Source organism: Balaenoptera ricei, chromosome 12 (assembly GCF_028023285.1).
Source record: "Balaenoptera ricei isolate mBalRic1 chromosome 12, mBalRic1.hap2, whole genome shotgun sequence".
Lineage (NCBI taxonomy): Eukaryota > Metazoa > Chordata > Mammalia > Artiodactyla > Balaenopteridae > Balaenoptera > Balaenoptera ricei.
The window spans coordinates 21,211,071-21,230,185 of record NC_082650.1 but is presented as its reverse complement, the minus strand read 5'-3'; the positions used below and the strand labels follow the sequence as shown (position 1 = coordinate 21,230,185).

The window sequence follows — 19,115 nt, the reverse complement described above, 5'->3', positions numbered from 1 at the left end:
GTCATTGTATTCTCCACTGCCATGTCCTCTCAATAAAAACAAAATTAAAAAATCTACTCAGTTTCACTTCAGAATGTCCTTGATGAAGCAATAAAACGTACTGATTTTATGAACTCTTAGCCCATGAGGACACATCTTTTTAAATATTTCTCATGACAAAATTGGTAGTATGCATAAAGCATTTCTGCTGCCACCAAAGCACAACGGTTTTCTCAAGAAAAAGCACTTGATATTCAGTTACAAACTCAGCTGGCTTTTTTTCTTAAGGAACATCATTTTTACTTGAAAGTTGACAAACTGCAGTTATTCAGGGTATTTGACAGATATTTTCTTGAAAATGAACCAAATGGGCCTGTCACTTCAAGGAAAACAACAGACAGTATTTGCTATCAGTGACCAAATTTAAGCTATCAAGCAAAAACTCCAAATTGTGGAAAACTTATACCACTGTTGTTACTTTTTCAGCTTTCAAATACTATAAGACTTTCCTGATGAGATCAGTGGTGATACTAATAATACGTACGAAGTACATATTTTGATATGTTGACACAATGAAATGTGTCAACACTTAGAGGGCCTGAGTAACTCAGTGAGCCAACACTTTCCAAATGAGCAATGCAAGATATTTCAAAATCACATATGGGTAAAAGATCCACAAAGTTCAAGATTAATGAATTTTAATGTAATAGAGAATGAAAAGTTGATTGACCAGACCCCATGTTGTAGCTAATTTCTAAGAAATTACCACTTGTTGGGTTTTGCTAGAGTGTCAAAGAATATCCACAATTATTTGAAAAGGCTATTAAAATATTTCTCCCTGGGGCTTCCCTGGTGGCGCAGTGGTTAAGAATCCGCCTGCCAGTGCAGGGGACCTGGGCTTGAGCCCTGGTCCGGGAAGATCCCACATCCCTCGAAGCAACTAAGCCTGTGCGCCACAACTACTGAGCCTGCGCTCTAGAGCCCGCGAGCCACAACTACTGAGCCCATGTGCCACCACTACTGAAGCCCACACGCCAGAGCCCATGCTCCACGACAAGAGAAGCCACTGCAATGAGAAGCCTGCACGCCACAACGAAGAGTAGCCCCCACTCTCCGCAACTAGAGAAAAGCCCACACGCAGCAACGAAGACCCAACGCAGCCAAAAATAAATAACTAAAATAAATTAAAAAAAGATTTCTCCCTTACTATATATTTATGTGAAGTGACTTTTTAAATATTTCAACCAAAACTTCATATCCCAATAGTTTGAATGCAGAAGCAGATACAAGAATCCAGCTGTCTTATCCTAAGCCAGACATTGAAGACATCTGCAAAATTGTTTAAAAAAAAAAAAAAAAGCACCATTTTTCTCACGAAATTATCTGTTTTGGAAAATAGTTATTTTTCATAAAAAATGCTTTTGTTAACATGTAATGGTTTTATTATTGTTACTTTAAAATGAATTACAGGTATTTAAAATTTTTCTCAGTTTAAATTTCTAATTTGGTGACCAACAACAGCTATAACCTTCTAAAACAAAAGCTCTGTGGGGTCTTCAAGAATTTTTAAGAATATAATGGTGTTCCAAGGCCAAAATGTTTGAGACTCACTGATCTGAAATATGTCAGATCGTATCATTTAATAATCTTCCAAATGGCTCCCCACCTTTTCAGGGTAAAAGCCACAAGTCTACACTGGACTACCGGGCTCTACTCTTATCTGTTCCCTCTCCATAATCTATCCCTGTACTCTTCCCCTGGCTCACTCCCTTCAGCCATACTTGTTTCTTTGCTGTTCCTCCCACAAGTCAGACACAATCCTGTGTTAGGAACGTTGCACTGGAAGTTCCCTCTGCCTGGAAAGTAATATCCCTAGTTTTTGCATGGCTATTTCCCTCACTTCCTTAAAATTTCTGCTCAAATGTCACCTTCTCAATAGTCTAACATGAGCGTCCTGTTTCAAACTGCAACCCTACTGCTACTCCCATTCTCCACAGCACCTTCTAACATTTGCTTACTTATGTCTACAGTTGGTGGGGCCTCCTGCTCCCCCAACTAGTGTAATACAAGCCCCTAAAGCGTGGGAAATGCCTGCCACATAGCGTTCAACAAATATTTGTTAAATGGTGAATTAATGAAAACGCGTTTTGACAGCTTGTCAATTCTCGAGACACATCCACAAAGTCCCAAAAGAAAGAGAGGATGCAATTTACAGAGAGAGGGCAATGCCAGCAAAGATATTTTTGAATGAAAGAAAAAGAAGGGATACAATGATCACAAACCTCAACACTGAAAGTGTTATGGGCCTGAAAAAAGCTCTTGGGAAAAGTCGGGGTTGGGGAACATTCTAAAGGTTGTGCAGGACGCATTTAAGTGTTCGGCAATGAACGTTGGTCCTGCACTACCGCCCAACCCCTCCGCACCCCCCCCCCTTATTTATCGCCCCCCATCCTCCCGCCTCCCCTGAAACCACAGTTCAGAGCCGTCCCTGGACCCCTCCACCAGAACACAAGTAGTCCACACCAAGAGACTGAAACATTTCCAAACTTTATGGAAAAAACAACAACGACAATCAACTAGCCGAAAACGAGCCTCTAAATCCCGTCTCACTCCAGTGCCGTCTTCTCTAACGTTTGCTGGCTTTAGGCTCTCTTCACGGTCCGGTAACAGTTCTCAGGGGTCCTGACGGTCTCCCAACGCTGTGTTCCACAAGAAAACAGGGTCCACAGGAAGGCAGGTCAGGCGGGACGCCCCCAGTAAGCACCTCTGCACAAGTAAAGCACGAGAAGCAGAGCCATGGAAAATCAGTCCCCTTGGGGGAGGAACACGCAGTAATGACGGCAAACCGGCGGAAGTCAGGGAGAGGTGCTCACGTACAGCGGTGACACGGCGGGGACTCAGTTCTCCTCTGGCTTGTCGGCTGGCGGGCCGCAAGGCTGCAGCATCTTCTCCATCAAATTGAAGCGGACTCGCGCTTTGCTCTCATTCTCGGCAATGGCGAAGTAGTTGAGAAGATCGAAGTGGCCCATGTAGGAGCAGTAGGAGTCGCGGTGCTGGTTCACCAGCCACTCCCACTTGGTGGTGTCGGCGTGGCCGGTGCCGATGTACTTGGACTGCAGATGCTCTAGCTGGCTGTGGATGGTGTAGCGGTCCGTCATCTCGCCGCTTTTCCCTTTGCTCCCAGGTCAGAGGCCGCAGACGACAAGGAACTACTCTGGGGCTTCAAACCGGAGAGGGGCCACCCGGCGTAACCTCCAGAGCCGCGCGGTCGCAGACGGATGGCGTCACATCTACGAAATCGTGCAGACTCCCGGTCCCAGGGCTCAGAGGCGGAAGCGGAAGTGTATTCTGTCACCGAATTGGAGTTGCCCAGGCGACGCTACCACTGGGCCGCCCCTATAAAGAGCCCCGCCCCCTTCGCAGAGCGTTGCATCCTGGTCTAGTTAGTGGCCCTTTTCTAACAGGAGCTTTGCATGCTGGGACTTGTGGTCTCCGAGAGGTGGTGAGCGCAGGCTTCTTGGGACCCCTGAGCGATGTTTAAAAGACGGTGGGCGGCTTAATGGAGCGCGGTGTCTGGGAGGTGGGAAGCATCCTCCGGCGGTTTGGGGCTGAGTGGGAATGAGAAACTCTAATAGGACAGGGCTATAAGCACCTGGGCAAATGAACTCTTGGTGTAATTACGCTTTCGAAGCTAACGAGGCACAGTAGCCCCTTCACAACCAGGGGTGGACCATGCTGAAGTCAGGAGACGCGAGTTCTGGTGCCAACCAAGTATCTTACAAGTTGTGTGGAAAGTTATTTCAACGCTTGCAGGGCCGCCGTTTCCTGCCTGGTGACAAAAGTACAGCACCAGTTCCGACACGTTCCGGCGCCCACATCAAGCCCCTCCTTCCTCTTGAGCTTCTAATTTTGATATCCTCCCTCCAACTTCTCACCCCACCCTACACGCCCTCAGCCTATACTTCTTTCTCATCTTTCCGTGCGGCTCGCCTCTCCATTTCTCCGTAGGAACTGTTCCCACCGCTTGGAATGCTTTTGTTCCCCTGGCAAACATTTCTCCCTTTAAGTCAGCTCGAAAGTATCTCCTTGAAATTGCCTTTGGCTACTCCAGACAGATGTAAATTCTTCCTCTTTTTATCCTGTACGTCTCTTTGTTATTATCACTTTATGACAAATGTTTGGTTTAAGAACTTCCTCACGCGAATACAAACTACTTGAAAAAATTGTTTACTTTCTTCAATGATGTCTTGTATCATAAGCTTCTTTTATGATATCCTCATAGCCTGGCAGAGATTGTTTCTCAAAAAACGTTTGCTGAATGGATAAACAACTGCATGACAGCCAAATAGAACTCTTTACTAGGTGGAAAGATAAGTTTAAAATACTTTTATTCTGGTACAAAGTTATAGTTTTGTAGGACCAGTAAGTCTAGAGATCTAATGTACAGCATGATGACTATAGTTAATACTGTGTTGCATACTGAAAATTTCCGAAGAGGGTATATTTCAGGTGTTCTCAACACACACGTAACTATGGTAGGAGATGAATATGTTAATTAGCTTGACTGTAGTGCCATTTCACTGCGTATATGTGTATCAAATCATGTTGCACTCCTTAAATACATTCAACTTTATTTAAAAAAATTTTTTTAAATTACAGAAGTATTCCTTATGGGATCAAATAAATGCCTGTATCAAAAATGAAAAAAAAAATGTTGTCCCTTCAGTTTAAACTTTGTTATTACAAATGTATCATTACTAAAACGTAGAGACTATTATAAGGCATGCCTGTGGATTTACCATCCAGATATAACAAACCTTGCCATTTTGCCATTTTTGTTTCCAACTTTGTTATTTTGTTTTGGTTTTGTTTTTTAAAGAAATAAAACTGTACAAATGAACTTGAAAATTTCTCTGTATTCCCCTCCCTAATTTATTCACTTCAGGATCCTGTCTTGAATCTAGAGTTAATTATCCTGATCCTGTGTTTTTGATTGCTGAAAGTTTGTATATCCATAAACAATAGATGTTTTTGTTATGCATTTTTAAAAGCGTCATATAAATGACACTATGTATGTATGGTTATGAAAGTTGTTTTTTTCCTCGTCAGTATCCCTGTTGATATATGTAGCTTTAGCTATGTGTTTTATCTAGCTTTTTAAAAAATGTTTATTGGCCTATTATATTCCTGCTTCTGTGAATTGCATATTCATATCCTTTGCTCATTTTCTTATTGGGATGTTTGTCTTTGTCTTACTAATTTTTAAGGAGATCTTTAAATAATCAGGGTACTTCGCTTGCTAGTTATTTGCAATGAAAATATTTTTTTTCCAGTCCGGGGCTCATCTTTACCCTTTCTTTATGGAAAGAGAGGGTATCTCTTGTTACACTGAAGTTAAGTTTAAAGTAGTCAGATGTATCAGCCTTCCTTTATGATTTGTGCTTTTTGCATTTGGTTTAAAAAAATGAAAATAAAACTCTCTTCTACTCTGGGACCATAACAAATAGTTTCCTTCATTTTCTTTAAAAAGTTTTAGAATTTTGCTTTTTCATGTTTAGAAACTTAATCCACCTGGAAGTTTTTGTTTTGTTTTGCTTTAGGGATCTATATATGGCTAACTAGTTCCCAGTGATAACCAATCACTCATTAAATAGTACACCCTTTCCCTACTCATCTTTAATGCTTCTGTTGTACATGTGTAGGTCTGTTTCTGGGCATTCTATTCTATTAGGCTCTTTGTCTGTACCCATACCAGTAACGCAAGATCTTAATTATTGTAGCCTTACAGTAAGTCTTGATATCTGACAGGGTAAAAGCCTGTACCTTCTTTCATAAATGTCTTAACTATTCTTGATCCTTTACTCTTCCACATGAATTTAGAATTGTCAGTAAAATCCTCATGGAAACTGTGATTGAGTAATCAAATAAAGCCATGAAAATTAATATTATTTCTATATCATTAAGAATGATTCTAAGGATATGAGAGGAAAAAACCTCAAATTCAAAGACCTTTGGAGCTAGGTGGGAAATACATTTACATGTATTAATTAAGAGCCAAGGTATATTAGTTACCTAGGGCTGCCAAAACAAAGTACCAAAAACTGGGTGTCTTAAATAATAGAAAATTATTTCCTCACAGTTCTGGGGGCTAGAAGTCCAAGATCAAGGTGTTGGCAGGCTTGGTTTCATTCTGAGGACTCTCTCCTTGTCTTGCAGATGGCCATCTTCTCTCTGTGTCTTCACAGGGTTTTCCCTCTCTGTGTGTCTGTGTTCTAATCTCCTCTTCTTAGAAAGACACAAGTCATATTGGATTAGAGTCCACCCATATGACCTCATTTCACATTAAGGTCCTATCTCCAAATGCAGTCACATTCTGAGTTACTAGGGGTTAGCAGTTAAATGTTTGTTGGGGCCTTTAACCCCACCATTTGGTGGGGCTGGAGCACAATTCATCACTGTTTTACACAGTGATGTGGAATATATGAGAACTTTAAAAAACATATTTGTAAATTTAATTAATTAGATTTGTGAAAATAATTTAAGTACATGAAAAGGTTTGATTTGTTAAGTCAGACAATTGCAATACTTGAAAGGAAAATTGAAGTATTACATTAAAAGGTATGGTATAAAATGTTTAAGAGTAAAAATTTGGAGTGAAACTAAATTTTATCCAAAAGCCTCTTAAAAGTGATTGTGAAAATTTACTAAGCTAATAAATAGTTTAGGATTTTTTGCTGAGCTTAAATGCTTCAGGAAAGAGGCAGTTTTTCAATTTATAACTTTAATAAATTGAACATTAACTTTTAAAATCTAAATAAATCTCTGAATAGTATTTTGTACTCTTAGTCCCCCAAATGACTCTCAAAGTCATCAAAAAAACCTTCCATGTATCAAGATCAGCTTACAGATAACACAGAAACCCTGCTTCACATTTAATTGTAGTTACATTGAATTTATAGATTTATTTGGGGAGAATTGTCATCTTAACTATATTGAATTTTCTCATTTATGCACATAGTAAATATTTCCATTTATGTAAGTCTATTTTTTTGACTTTAAATAAAGCTTATATAATTTTCTCCATATGGATCTTTCACATCTTCTATTAGATTTATTCCTGGGTATCTGCTATATATATTTAAAGATGTTCCTTATGAGTCTTAAATTGTCACCTAGTAAAGAATATCACATTTTCTTACACTTCTTGTCAATAAAGACTTTTGGTTTGGAACCAGTGGCCTTGTTGGCAAGACATGCCAGGAGAGCCGTTACTATTTCCAGTCCCAAGATACCACCGCAAGTGGATCCTGCCCGTTAGGTTGCTTCAGTGTAACTATCAAATGCCATAGTACAATTTGGCATTTGAGTAAGGAAAATAAGCAAGACAAGATGCCAGTGGAAAGGATATAGAATAAAAAAAATGTATAAGGAAAAGAAAAAATATATGTTTTTAGATAGAAAATTACATTTTGTCTAGTCTATTTTTTAAGTCTGCAAATGTGAGGTAACATTTTTCTCTTTTCATCTTTTCTTGGTCTATCTTTAAAGCTGTGGGCTTTAAAATTTTTTTAAAGTCACTTAATATTTTGAATGGTCAAGGCATCATTCAAAACCAAAAATGTATACAAAGGAATGCAGTTCCCAACATGTGCTCACTTCCCACGCCCATCCTCAGTAAGTAACCATTGCCATGCATATCTTATTTATCCTTCCAGAGATTTTTTAAATGAAAACACAAATATATATGATATATTTGTTTAAGTATATACAGATATATATGATATTTTACCCCTTTTAAAATTTAGATGGTAGCAAAATGCTTACCATAGTTCTCTACTTTGACTTTTTTGTTTGCTTTTTGTTTTATTTTCTTTGACATATCATGGTGATCATCTCATATGAGTATATAAAAATCTTCCTTATTCTTTTTGGGTTTTTTGTCTTGTTTTAAAGCTGCATACTATTCCACTGTATGGGTGTACTATACTCTAAATAACGACCCTCTTATTGATTGTCAAAGATCTTGTGTATCCAGAAATTATATTTAAATTTTATTACTATTGCAGAAAAATACAAAGTTCAAATTGAAATGAACTAAAATCACATCTCATTTGGTGAAAAATTATTTTAGATATCCTTTTTCTGTAAGCAAGTTTTAAAGTCATAAAAGGATTTTCTATACGTACAGGTGTTGATATCATGTTTCACACTAGGGGTCGCCAAAACAGTATTTAAGGCCAACAAACAGACCAGTGATAGAGAACATTTTATAATTAGGCACCTTGAGCTTCTCAGCCATGGTAAGCAGGAAAGTTACATTGTGACTGAAATGCTGAAGACAAAACTTTGGTTTGCTGTGTTCTCAAAGGCAACTATACTGATAATTTAGGAGAAAAGCAAGCGATCTTTCCCTTATCATCATACATATTTTACTTTGGGGTTTTATGTTTAGCTGGATTAAGTGATGATGTGGAATTTAGGTGATATGGAATCTAGGGAATTTTTAAAAAGAAGTTTGCTGGACATGATCCTATTTTGCTGTGGTCAAAAATGTCTTTAGCTTCAGCTTTTCTTTTCCCAGCTACCATGGGTTTCATATATCTGAGCAGACCTAGAACTCTCAATTTTTGGAGGGTTTTACCTCTAATTGGGCATATACTTCAAAAGGATAAAGTGTTCTGTACTTTTAAAATTCTCCTAGAGCAGATATGATTGCCATGGGCATGTATTCAATAACTTTTCGCTTGAGATTTTATAGGCTGGTCATTCTCTGTTTAGTGATAACATTCAGTCACAAGCTGGTGTAATTTCTGAACAAAAATTTCTCACAGGAGAAATTTCACAAAGGAACTTTGAAGTATTATGTACATGTTCCATTTGTTGCAGTAATATGAAATCTTGCAGCACTAAGATTAATGATTGACATATCATAGGTACTGAATCAATATTCAGTGAAAAAATGAATGAATGATGAATGTTCACGACAGCATCTTAAATGACAACAAAAGATTGGAAACAATTTTGGTGACAACAGTAAAGAATAATTACATAAATCATGCTGTAAACTGGGTACATATGGCATATCTCATTTGAACATAAGTTCCTTTGAAATATGTAACTGTTTTCTCCATTATATTAGCATAGTGATTTACCCACTGTCGGCACTCAATAAATACTCATTGAATTAGATTAACACACTGGATTAAGCATGGATATGCCCCCAAATCTCAAAGCATCCCCCAGGAGTTGGGACTATCCACCTCAAAGTCATGACCATCCTTTACTCTAAGCCTAAAAGATGTGGATTTGGGGGGAACAATTTTTTCTATAGAGTTAATGTCAGTAAAAAAGACCCATGACAAGGCTTTACAAAATTATGAATATATTAAATTTTAACTGTTTTAGAGTTGCTTCAATCAGTTATCTATATAGATTGCAAGGAATAGTTTTTCATAGCTGAGTCAGTTCAGCTGAGGCCCTTGAACATCAGTAATCACAAATTAGCATACGGAATCTGAGAACAAGAAGTGAAATGGATTGGTGAGGAGGGATAGATTGGGAATTGGGGATTGACCTGTATACACTGCTATATTAATACAGATAACCAACAAGGACCTACTATTAAAAAAAAGTGAATTGGATAGGAATGACCTTCCATGCAACATTTCAGGTATCCATTTAAACATGTGATTCATTATGGTCTAGGTAGAGTAAAAGTCACAGGTTAACCGGGAGAATAGGAGCTGAGTTTATACCTTTCTTCTGATTTGAATTGAGAAAGTATAAGATTTGTCTAGTTCCTAGGGGAGGTTTAATGCCTGGCAGTTTTGATTCAACACAGGGAAGTTGTTTCATCTTGAATTTTTAGAACAAGTATGTGCATAGAAGAGAAGCCTTTGGGCTTATCAAAGTATGGTTTCTTTCACTTTTCACAAGTTCCACTTATTATCATAAAACAGAAACATATTTCAAAATCTGTATGTGTATTTTTGTGATTTTATTCATTTGTATTATTTCTCCTTCATTTGTCACCTATGAGTGTTTAACTTAGCATTCCCCGAAGGATCTGTGTTAATATGCTGTGTACAGTGGCCCAAAAAGAAAATGACACAGAAGCAAGCCTAATATTTTTAATGCTGTTAATTTATTTATGGTAGCTTAAAGCCAAAAAGGAATTTGGGGGATGGAACAGACTGGCACACACAGTTATGGCAAAGTACCAATGGTGCCCTTTCCCCACCTGTTCCTTTCACATTTTCTTCAGCTTATGTAAACCACTCTGCAAATGCAGTTTCAAGTCTCCCCACTTCCAACTAGATATCTGCCTCTAACCCTCTCTTATAAAGGAATTCTTGCATTACAGCTACTGAGGACTGCTCTAATAATAAAGTTTTAGTGAGTTAAGAGTTTCAGTTGTCTGAGGAACTGATTTGTTCTATAGAAATACAAAAATTTGTCCAGTCACCATCTTATTCTATGGGGCCCTCGAGAGAGCAAAATGCTGTTGGTATAGGCTTTCGTCTCTACTTTTGAGTCCCTTGATTTGTTAGGATAATCTTTATATTTGGCTTAACAGCTTTACTTAAAAAAGTCAGAAAAGCACCTGAAGTTTTGTCCTAGTTTAGGTGCAGTTCTGCCCCTAGATCAAGGCAAGAGTGGACCTGGTGTTGGGCCCCCCTCACTTTAGAAGTTCCTGCTATGGCTCCCCTCTAGCTGCACCCTCCCATGAGCTGAAAAGTCCATGGGTCAAGGGGATGTACCCATCCCTGCTGATACTCCCTTAACCCCTGGCTCAAACACACACAGACCAAGCTTTGAAACACAAATTCCAAGAATCACAGGGCTTGTGCAGTCTTCTTCCCTGGCCTGTCCTCCCAAAGGCTCACTTGCTGCTGGTGTGCACACCCCTGGGCCTGCAGAGGGCTCAAGGAATGGCTATCGGCTGGGTTATTTACTTTATGAACTCAAAGAGGCAGGTTGAGAAATTCCACTTGAGGGGTTTGGGCTTGGAAGCCACTCTTAGAGATGGTTTTTAGGACTCACGTGTCCACCTGTAGTTCAGAAAAGATTATCCTGAACCTAAATTTCCCCCAGGTCCTCTTCCCAGTCTCAAATTTCTTACTGGTAAGTAATCTTCTGGTTATAAATTGCATAATTAGTAACAATGACTTGCTCCAGGTGGTAACCTCAGTTCTCCTGAAATAGAACCTCTCTGATCATCTTCAATGTTAAAACTGCTGCTTCATTTAGTAGACGAATGACTTTTTAACCAGAGGAAGATTTATAATTAAATGCAAAGGTGATAAATTAAATCATACCATTAGTATTAATACTTTCATGTTAGGTTTAGGAATAATCTGTTTATATATGTTATTTAAAGTATTTGTAGCTTTTCCTGTGGTAGCCGCCGGGTTGAGGGGAGAATGGCCTTCTCCTCTCCCCGCCAGGGCGTGTGCTCGTCCACTGATATCAGTGTACTCTGAAAAGGGGGAGTCATCTGGCAAAAATGTCACTTTGCCTGCTGTGTTCAAGGCTCCCATTTGACCAGATATTGTGAACTTTGTGCACACCAACTTGCGCAAAAACAACAGACAGCCCTATGCTGTCAGTGAATTAGCAGGTCATCAAACCAGTGCTGAGTCTTGGGGAACTGGTAGAGCTGTGGCTAGAATTCCCAGGGTTCGAGGTGGCGGCACTCACCGTTCTGGCCAGGATACTTTTGGAAATATGTGTCTTGGGGCCCGCATGTTTGCGCCAACCAAGACCTGTCGATGTTGGCACCGCAGAGTGAATACTACGCAGAAGCAGTATGCCATCTGCTCTGCGTTGGCTGCCTCGGCTTTACCAGCGCTGGTCATGTCTAAAGGTCATCATATAGAGGAAGTTCCTGAACTTCCTTTGGTGGTTGAAGATAAAGTTGAAGGCTACAGGAAGACCAAGGAGGCTGTTTTGCTTCTGAAGAAACTTAAGGCCTGGAATGATATCAAAAAGGTCTACGCCTCGCAGTGAATGAGAGCTGGCAAAGGCAAAATGAGAAACCGTCACCGTATCCAGCGCAGGGGACACTGCATCATCTATAATGAGGACAACGGTATCATCAAGGCCTTCAGAAACATTCCTGGAATTACTCTGCTTAATATAAGCAAACTGAACATTTTGAAACTTGCTCCTCGTGGGCATGTGGGGCGTTTCTGCATTTGGACTGAAAGTGCTTTCCTCAAGTTAGAGGAGCTGTATGGCACTTGGCGTAAAGCTGCTCCCCTCAAGAGTAACTACAACCTCCCCATGCACAAGATGCTCAATACAGACCTTAGCAGAATCTTGAAAAGCCCAGAGATCCAAAGGGCCCTCCGAGCACCATGCAAGAAGATTCATCGCAGAGTCCTGAAGAAGAATCCACTGAAAAACCTGAGACTCATGTTGAAGCTAAACCCATATGCAAAGACCATGCGCCAGAACACCGTTCTCTGCCAGGCCAAGAACCACAAAATCCGGATGGCTAGGGCAGCAGCAGCGCTAGAAGCCAAATCAGATGAGAAGGGGATTCCAGGCAAGAAGCCTGTGGTGGGAAAGAAAGGAAAGGAGGCTGTTTGCATTAAGAAGCTGAAGAAGCCAAAGAAGGCTTTGGTGGAAAAAAAGGCTGCAGTGACCAAGAAACCAGCAGCTGAAAAGAAGCCCACAGAAAAGAAACCCACCACAGAGGAAAAGAAGGCTGCTGCATAAACCTAAATTTATTTATTCAGTAAAGGTCAAATCATTTTGGACAGCTAATTTTGAATAAAGACCTGATCAAAGAGGCAGTGAGAAACATGAAAAAATAATAATAATAAAAAAATAAAGTATTTGTAATACTTAGGAGACTTTTGCCTTTTAGACTATCTGATAGATAAATATGATTCTATTTATTTAAAACATGTAATTGATTTATAATTTCAAATTAAAAGAAGTAAGAACGTGAGCAAGTTTGTAAGTGGTATTCTAATATTTAAGAGAAATGGATTTACCAAATTTATAAGTTAAATTAGATTTTCAAGAGCCTTTGAAATGCTTTGGAAGGTTTTTCTTACAAGGAGCACGTGTTTGCTTGGTCAGGCATTCAAAATGCTTAGAAGTAATTTGAGCATATTAAATCTATTAATGTAGTTTAAAATATTTAAGGGAGGTTGCTGGATACAAAATCAATATAAAGAAGTAATAATATTTCTATATTCCAGCAGCAAAAAAAAAAAAAAAATGAAATGGCCCCCATAAAAAAAGATACTTGATAAATGACATAGGTGTACTGCAGGGAAGTGAGAGAAAAGACAATCTTTCCAATAAGTGAAGCTCAAACTGTTGTGTACCGTGTGGGAAAAAAATGAAATTGGACTCAATTCACACCATACATAAAAGTCAACCCCAGGTGGATATGAGCTCTAATATGAGACAAATTATAAAGTTATTCAATGATTAATATATCGTCACAACCTTGAGGTAGAGAAGGGTTTCTTAAATGAGACACAAATACACTAACCGTAATGTAAAGATTAGGAGGGTTGCGGGAGGCTCTGAGCTGAAGGCAGCAGGTCCAGAGAGGGTGGCCAGCCAGCTCCAGGTCATGAAGCCTCTGGGAGGAGGATCAAGTAGTCCTTCTGCAAGTCCAGAGCAAGCCGTTCCTCCAAGCAGGCTCAATAGGATGGCACCTAAAATTTTGGATCAACGGAAGAACCTCAGAACACACTTAAAAGGACTACCCCCCGCCCAACAGGGGGAGAGGAAGTGGTTTCTTGGACGAATGGATGGCATCTGAACCCACCTGGTGGGAAGACCAGTGATGTTTTCGGGTCCCCAATTACTGCCACTTCACCCTGGCACATCTAAACAAACCCAAGGGTCACGTTTTCCTATGTGAAGGAGGAGACCCCAAATCAGACCTTAAACTGCAACGACCGTCTCCCGCAGAGAAGAGCCAAACCAGAAAGGTGGCAGGAGGGAGGCAGATCAGGCCAAGGAGCCTGAGCCCACACCCTAGACTCACAGCCAGGAGCCCTCACAACAAAGCCCTCACCCCACTGGGGGGCAAATCCAGCAACTCCTTCCATTAAGAGAAGCAAATTGCTTCCCCGTAGCCAAGCAAGAAACTCGAGGGATAGGGTATCAAATATTAATGTGTCTCTTAGCCCAAAGGAGTGGGGTGGGAAGAGGGCTTGTGTATTTGAAGTCTCCTGAGAGCTGCACAGAGGGCTTTGCCTTCCAGACTGCCCAACGTGACTCCCTAGGGATGCTCATTTGTAATTCCCTACGAGGGGAACTGTAAGAAGGGCTGGGGAGGGGGGTGTAGGGTGCAAGGCCACAGTGAGGCTTGATGAAGTGGGATCTTCCACATCCTTGTTGCATCAGCGATCTGTCAGCTAATTGGGTATCTAGAAATGACTAAAATAGTAGCAGAGTTTAAAGCCATTGAAAAAGAACAAGAAACAATCTGTCCATTGCTGTGGAATAGAGAAGGAAGGCATAAGCAGTAACACTAAAGGTTGTGAGGAGTCTCTGGATACGGCATTTAGGTCCGAATGCCATCTACACTTCAGGGATTCTGTCTCCACTCCTGAGACTACCGCTGCTAAACCCCAATGCATTCTTTTTATTTTATCCCCGGCTATTGTTCTGCGGTCTTTTCTTGGAACATCTTGATTGCTTTTCCTCGGTAGCTGTCAACAAAAACCAAAAAATTGCTCTTGGTCTTATGCTTTATGGAAAGACTTTGTACCCTGATCTTCTGAGGTGCCCTATTTCTGCCATGGAAAACCTTCACCAGCTCTTACATAGGAATGCCTGCCTTTCGTTCACAAGGGACTGATTTTGGTCTCTTTACAGGCGGTTTTGCTTGCGAATTGTTCCTTTGATTCTCTCACCAGCCTTAAGTTTTGGCCTTTATTCTTTCCCAATGACATGGACATTTCCCTTCCAAAGCTACCGTTCTTCCTCTCTCTGGGCCCACTGGCTTCTGCAAGATTTTAAATCTAACCAGATATATTCAGGCAATGGGGTTATTTAAAACCTTCATAGGTCTTTCTTCCTGTTAATGGTGGGAAGAAGATGCTCAAGAACCTTGGGCTCTGAGATTTGAATTCTTTAATAATATCTAAAAAGCAATTTATGCTTCACATAAATGACTACTGACTCTGGTCTGTTTCTAATACTTCTCCAGAAAAATGGCAGTTATTCAGGTACACCAAAGAGGAAGAAAATTTCACTTAGACCACTTTATAAAGGTTTGCAGAACCTCTGGACCATATTTAGAAACAATTTCCAGAAGAGACTTGGAGACCTTAGGCCAGGAAGTTAAGCAGTTTGGCAGCAAAGTTTCAGCCTGCCAAATCCATGATATTTGCCCAAAGGTAATGGCAAGAGTCATGTTGCTTTAATCTGTCAGGTGAAAAGTTTCTCCCAGTCAGTGCCTAAAGGGCTACAGTCTCAATTCCCACACTTCCCTCCTGTTGGACCAACTGTTAACAAAGGAGAGAGGGTGGTGGAGCTATTGGTATGAGTGCCTACAAAGCTGATGCCAGGTGCTAGAAATAGCTTCATCATTACAAAAATTTAGGAAAGCAGTAACTGTGTTTAGTCATATTCCCATCAGTCTAGCTGCTTAAGTGCCTGCAAGAGCTACCTGCCAAACTCCACTTCTTATACTTGGCACATTGCAGGGATTTGCACGCGGCTTTGTCTACCAGATAGTTTTCTCTCTTTCAATTGCCCCCCTGACTTTGGAGCCAAGAAACTCATTCCATGTGACTCTATTGAGTACTTCCTGTCTCCATCCTTTAAGTGGTTTGCGGTTCAAAAGTCATTATAAGAAAGTTGTTTGGAATTCAGAGCATTTTTTCTCCCATTAAAAAAATGTCATAAATGGTGATTAGCTTTTTAAGCCCAAACATACTAACTTGTTTGACTTAGAGTGTAATGTTCTAGTTGTAGAAATGAGCTACCATTTATAACTGTGGTTTTGTTTTTGTTTTTAATATAGAAGAAAATTGTTCGTGAATTCCAAATTGGCCTGCCAAGAAGAAACCTGACGTTGCAGCACTGGCCCTTGTGGTCCACCCATATCAAGCCACTCACTGCTGTCGGCCAAATGAGAGGAAAATCTCTTAGCTCTACCCAAAGGCAGGGATTTCTGGAGTGGAGATGGGGGAAACAGGAGGTGGGAATACAGGCCTGGGGGAAAGAGTAAAATGTGAACTATAGCAAAAGCCTCTGGGCAGCAGTGACAGAACTCTCTGCCTTAATTTCTTCTCATCTTTCCCCCCTTCTTTTGCTCCATGAGGCCGTCAGCATGGGTTTACAATGCCTGGGTAGTCTGGTCACTGGGAGAAGCAGAAGAGGCGTTTCAATACATGTGAGCCTGATGGGGGTGGTCATTTGTATTTGCAAGAAATTCTATGCATTGGGGACTGCCTGTATTTGGAAGATTCAAGAATTCTTAGTATTCTTTTCTCAACTTCTAGGCTGCATTGAGAAATTATTAGTCTCTATTAAGCCTTAAAACTTTCTAAAAGTGCATTTGGTGCCAAACTTTAGTAGAGTTGTATCAAAAACAAAACATCAAACCTGTACTAACATTGCAATGTAATTTTATTTATTTATTTATTTTATTTATTTTTGGCTGCATTGGGTGTTCGTTGCTGCGCCTGGGCTTTCTCTAGTTGCGGTGAGCGGGGGCTACTCTTTGTTGTGGTGTGCGGGCTTCTCTTTGCGGTGGATTCTCTTGTTGCGGAGCACGGGTTCTAGGTGCGCGGGCTTCAGTAGTTGTGGCGCATGGGCTCAGTAGCTGTGGCGCACGGGCTTAGTTGCTCTGCGGGATGTGGGATCTTCCCGGACTAGGGGTCAAACCCGTGTCCCCTGCATAGGCAGGTGAATTCTTAATCACTGCGCCACCAGGGAAGCCTGCAGTGTAATTTTGATAGGAACATTTTGTTATTTTCATAAGGCAGGATTGGGTAGAGCAGTTAAATTAAACTTAGCAATCATGTATTTTATTTTTTTTAAAGCAAAGATTAGTACATTAATTACATTAAAAGAAAGCACTTCTGCTTATCAAAAAATACCATTAAAAAATAAAAATACGGGCTTCCCTGGTGGCGCAGTGGTTGAGAATCTGCCTGCCAATGCAGGGGACACGGGTTCGAGCCCTGGTCTGGGAAGATCCCACATGCCGCGGAGCGACTAGGCCCATGAGCCACAATTGCTGAGCCTGCGCGTCTGGAGCCTGTGCTCCGCAACAAGAGAGGCTGCAATAGTGAGAGGCCCACGCACCACGATGAAGAGTGGCCCCCACTTGCCGCAACTAGAGAAAGCCCTCGCACAGGAACGAAGACCCAACACAGCCATAAATAAATAAATAAATAAAGTTATGATAACTGATTATTTTTTAAAAATTAAAATAAAAAAATAAAATAAAAAAATAAAAATAAAAATACAAGCCATAGACTGGGAGAAGATATTTGCAGCCTATGTAATCAATGAATAACAACAATAAAAAATTTGTTTCCAAATATATAAAGAACTTTTACAATTTGATTTTTTAAAAAGGTAGAAAATCCAATAGAAAAATAAATGACTTGATTATGCAATACACAATAGAGGAAATACAAATGGATAATAAACATTAAAAAGTGTTTTTAACATGATTAGTAAACAGAGATATGTTAATTAGAACAATGAGATACCACTATATGCCCACCATTATTAGCAAACTATCAAAAGTTTTATAATACCACATATTGGTGAGGAATTCTAATTTTTGGTGGGAATGTACTGTAAATTGTACAGCCACTTTGGAAAACAGTTTGGTACTATCTAAACTGAGGATATCCATACCCTATGTCCAAGCAGTTCCACTACTGGACGTACAGAAGTGGTTTTCAAAGTAGGGTCCCTGGATCAAGCAGCATCAGCATCACCTGGGAACGTGTTAGCAATGCAAATTCTTGGGCCCTACATCAGATCTACTGAATCAAAAACTTGGGAGATGGGGCCCAGAAATCTATTTTAACATGTCCTCTAGATGATTCTGATGAAAACTAAATTTGAGAACCACTGACTTAGAGATTATTCTGTACATGTATACAGAACAACACATAAACAGAAAGTTCATAGCGGATTCCCAAATGGAAACAACCCAAATGTCCATTACAGGTAGAATGGTAAATTCATTTTTAACTTGGGACTAACTGAAGCATCTTTATATACTGAGGGTTGAGAACAAGTCGAGGGAAAAGATGAAGTTAAAAGAGAAGAGAATAATTTGATGGAATAAGTTGAAGATCAGATAAAATCTAAATGGGAGGGTGTTATTTGAGGAGAAAAGAGGTGCTCCTTTGTTGAAGACTAGAGAAGGAATGCAGAAATTTCATTGAGGGGGTAAAATAGGAGGATTTGAAGTTTATTTATACATGAGAGCCTTTATTTTCTTTATTATTAAAAATCAAGGTCATATGCAGAGGAAAAAGGCAATTCACCTGGTTTAGTTTGGCCAGAATGATGAATTAAATGGAGGATATAATGAGACCCATCACCCCTGCATCCTTTGAATTCTTGAGGGTGACACTAAACTCTGCCATTCCACTCCTGAGATGTAATATTGTTTTTGATTTACAGTCTTGGCTGAGAGGTGAGGGTGTAGTTTCAGGGACTTCTACTTGCCTTTCCTAGTACAATAACTCTTATTCTACAAGTCAAGGAACTAATGTGATGGTTCTGTAAAATCCTAATGTCTGTTCCAGTTACACTTTCAAACACTGGGGAAATGATTTCTGTGTAGATCTGTGGATGAGTGGACACGTATACCTGGCTAGGTCTCTATTAATACCTTGACCCTCACATACTCCTACTCTAACAAGGGTGTCAGAAGGTGCTTTGGGTCTCTGGATATTAACATCAACTCAGACTCTGTATCTAATAGTCCTTAAAAGAGCCATGTATTCCCCTGTCTCTAGTGCATGGCTACCCTAGTGCACAGCCATAAGACCCTTTGGGGAAGAACTGGGAGAATGAGTACTATATACACTTGCCACGGTGTTGCAGGGTCCTTCTTCATGTGGATTTAGCCTCTTTTGCAGACAATGGAGATGTTCTGTGGTGGGTTTGAAAATTGG

The 19,115-nt window shown here is 40.1% G+C and overlaps 1 protein-coding gene and 1 pseudogene across 1 annotated transcript; one reads left to right on the top strand and one right to left on the bottom strand.

Moving 5' to 3' along the window:
- Positions 1-2,507: 2,507 nt before the first annotated feature.
- Positions 2,508-3,267, bottom strand: SF3B5 (splicing factor 3b subunit 5). The gene is made up of 2 exons (XM_059941903.1): positions 2,857-3,267; positions 2,508-2,745 (listed from the first exon to the last, which is right to left on the bottom strand). The coding sequence occupies exon 1, from the start codon at positions 3,135-3,137 to the stop codon at positions 2,877-2,879; it is 261 nt and encodes an 86-aa protein (XP_059797886.1). The 5' UTR covers positions 3,138-3,267; the 3' UTR covers positions 2,508-2,745; positions 2,857-2,876.
- An 8,079-nt stretch (positions 3,268-11,346) lies between these two features.
- On the top strand, positions 11,347-12,780 carry LOC132376430 (large ribosomal subunit protein uL4-like; annotated as a pseudogene).
- The last annotated feature ends 6,335 nt before the right edge of the window (positions 12,781-19,115 follow it).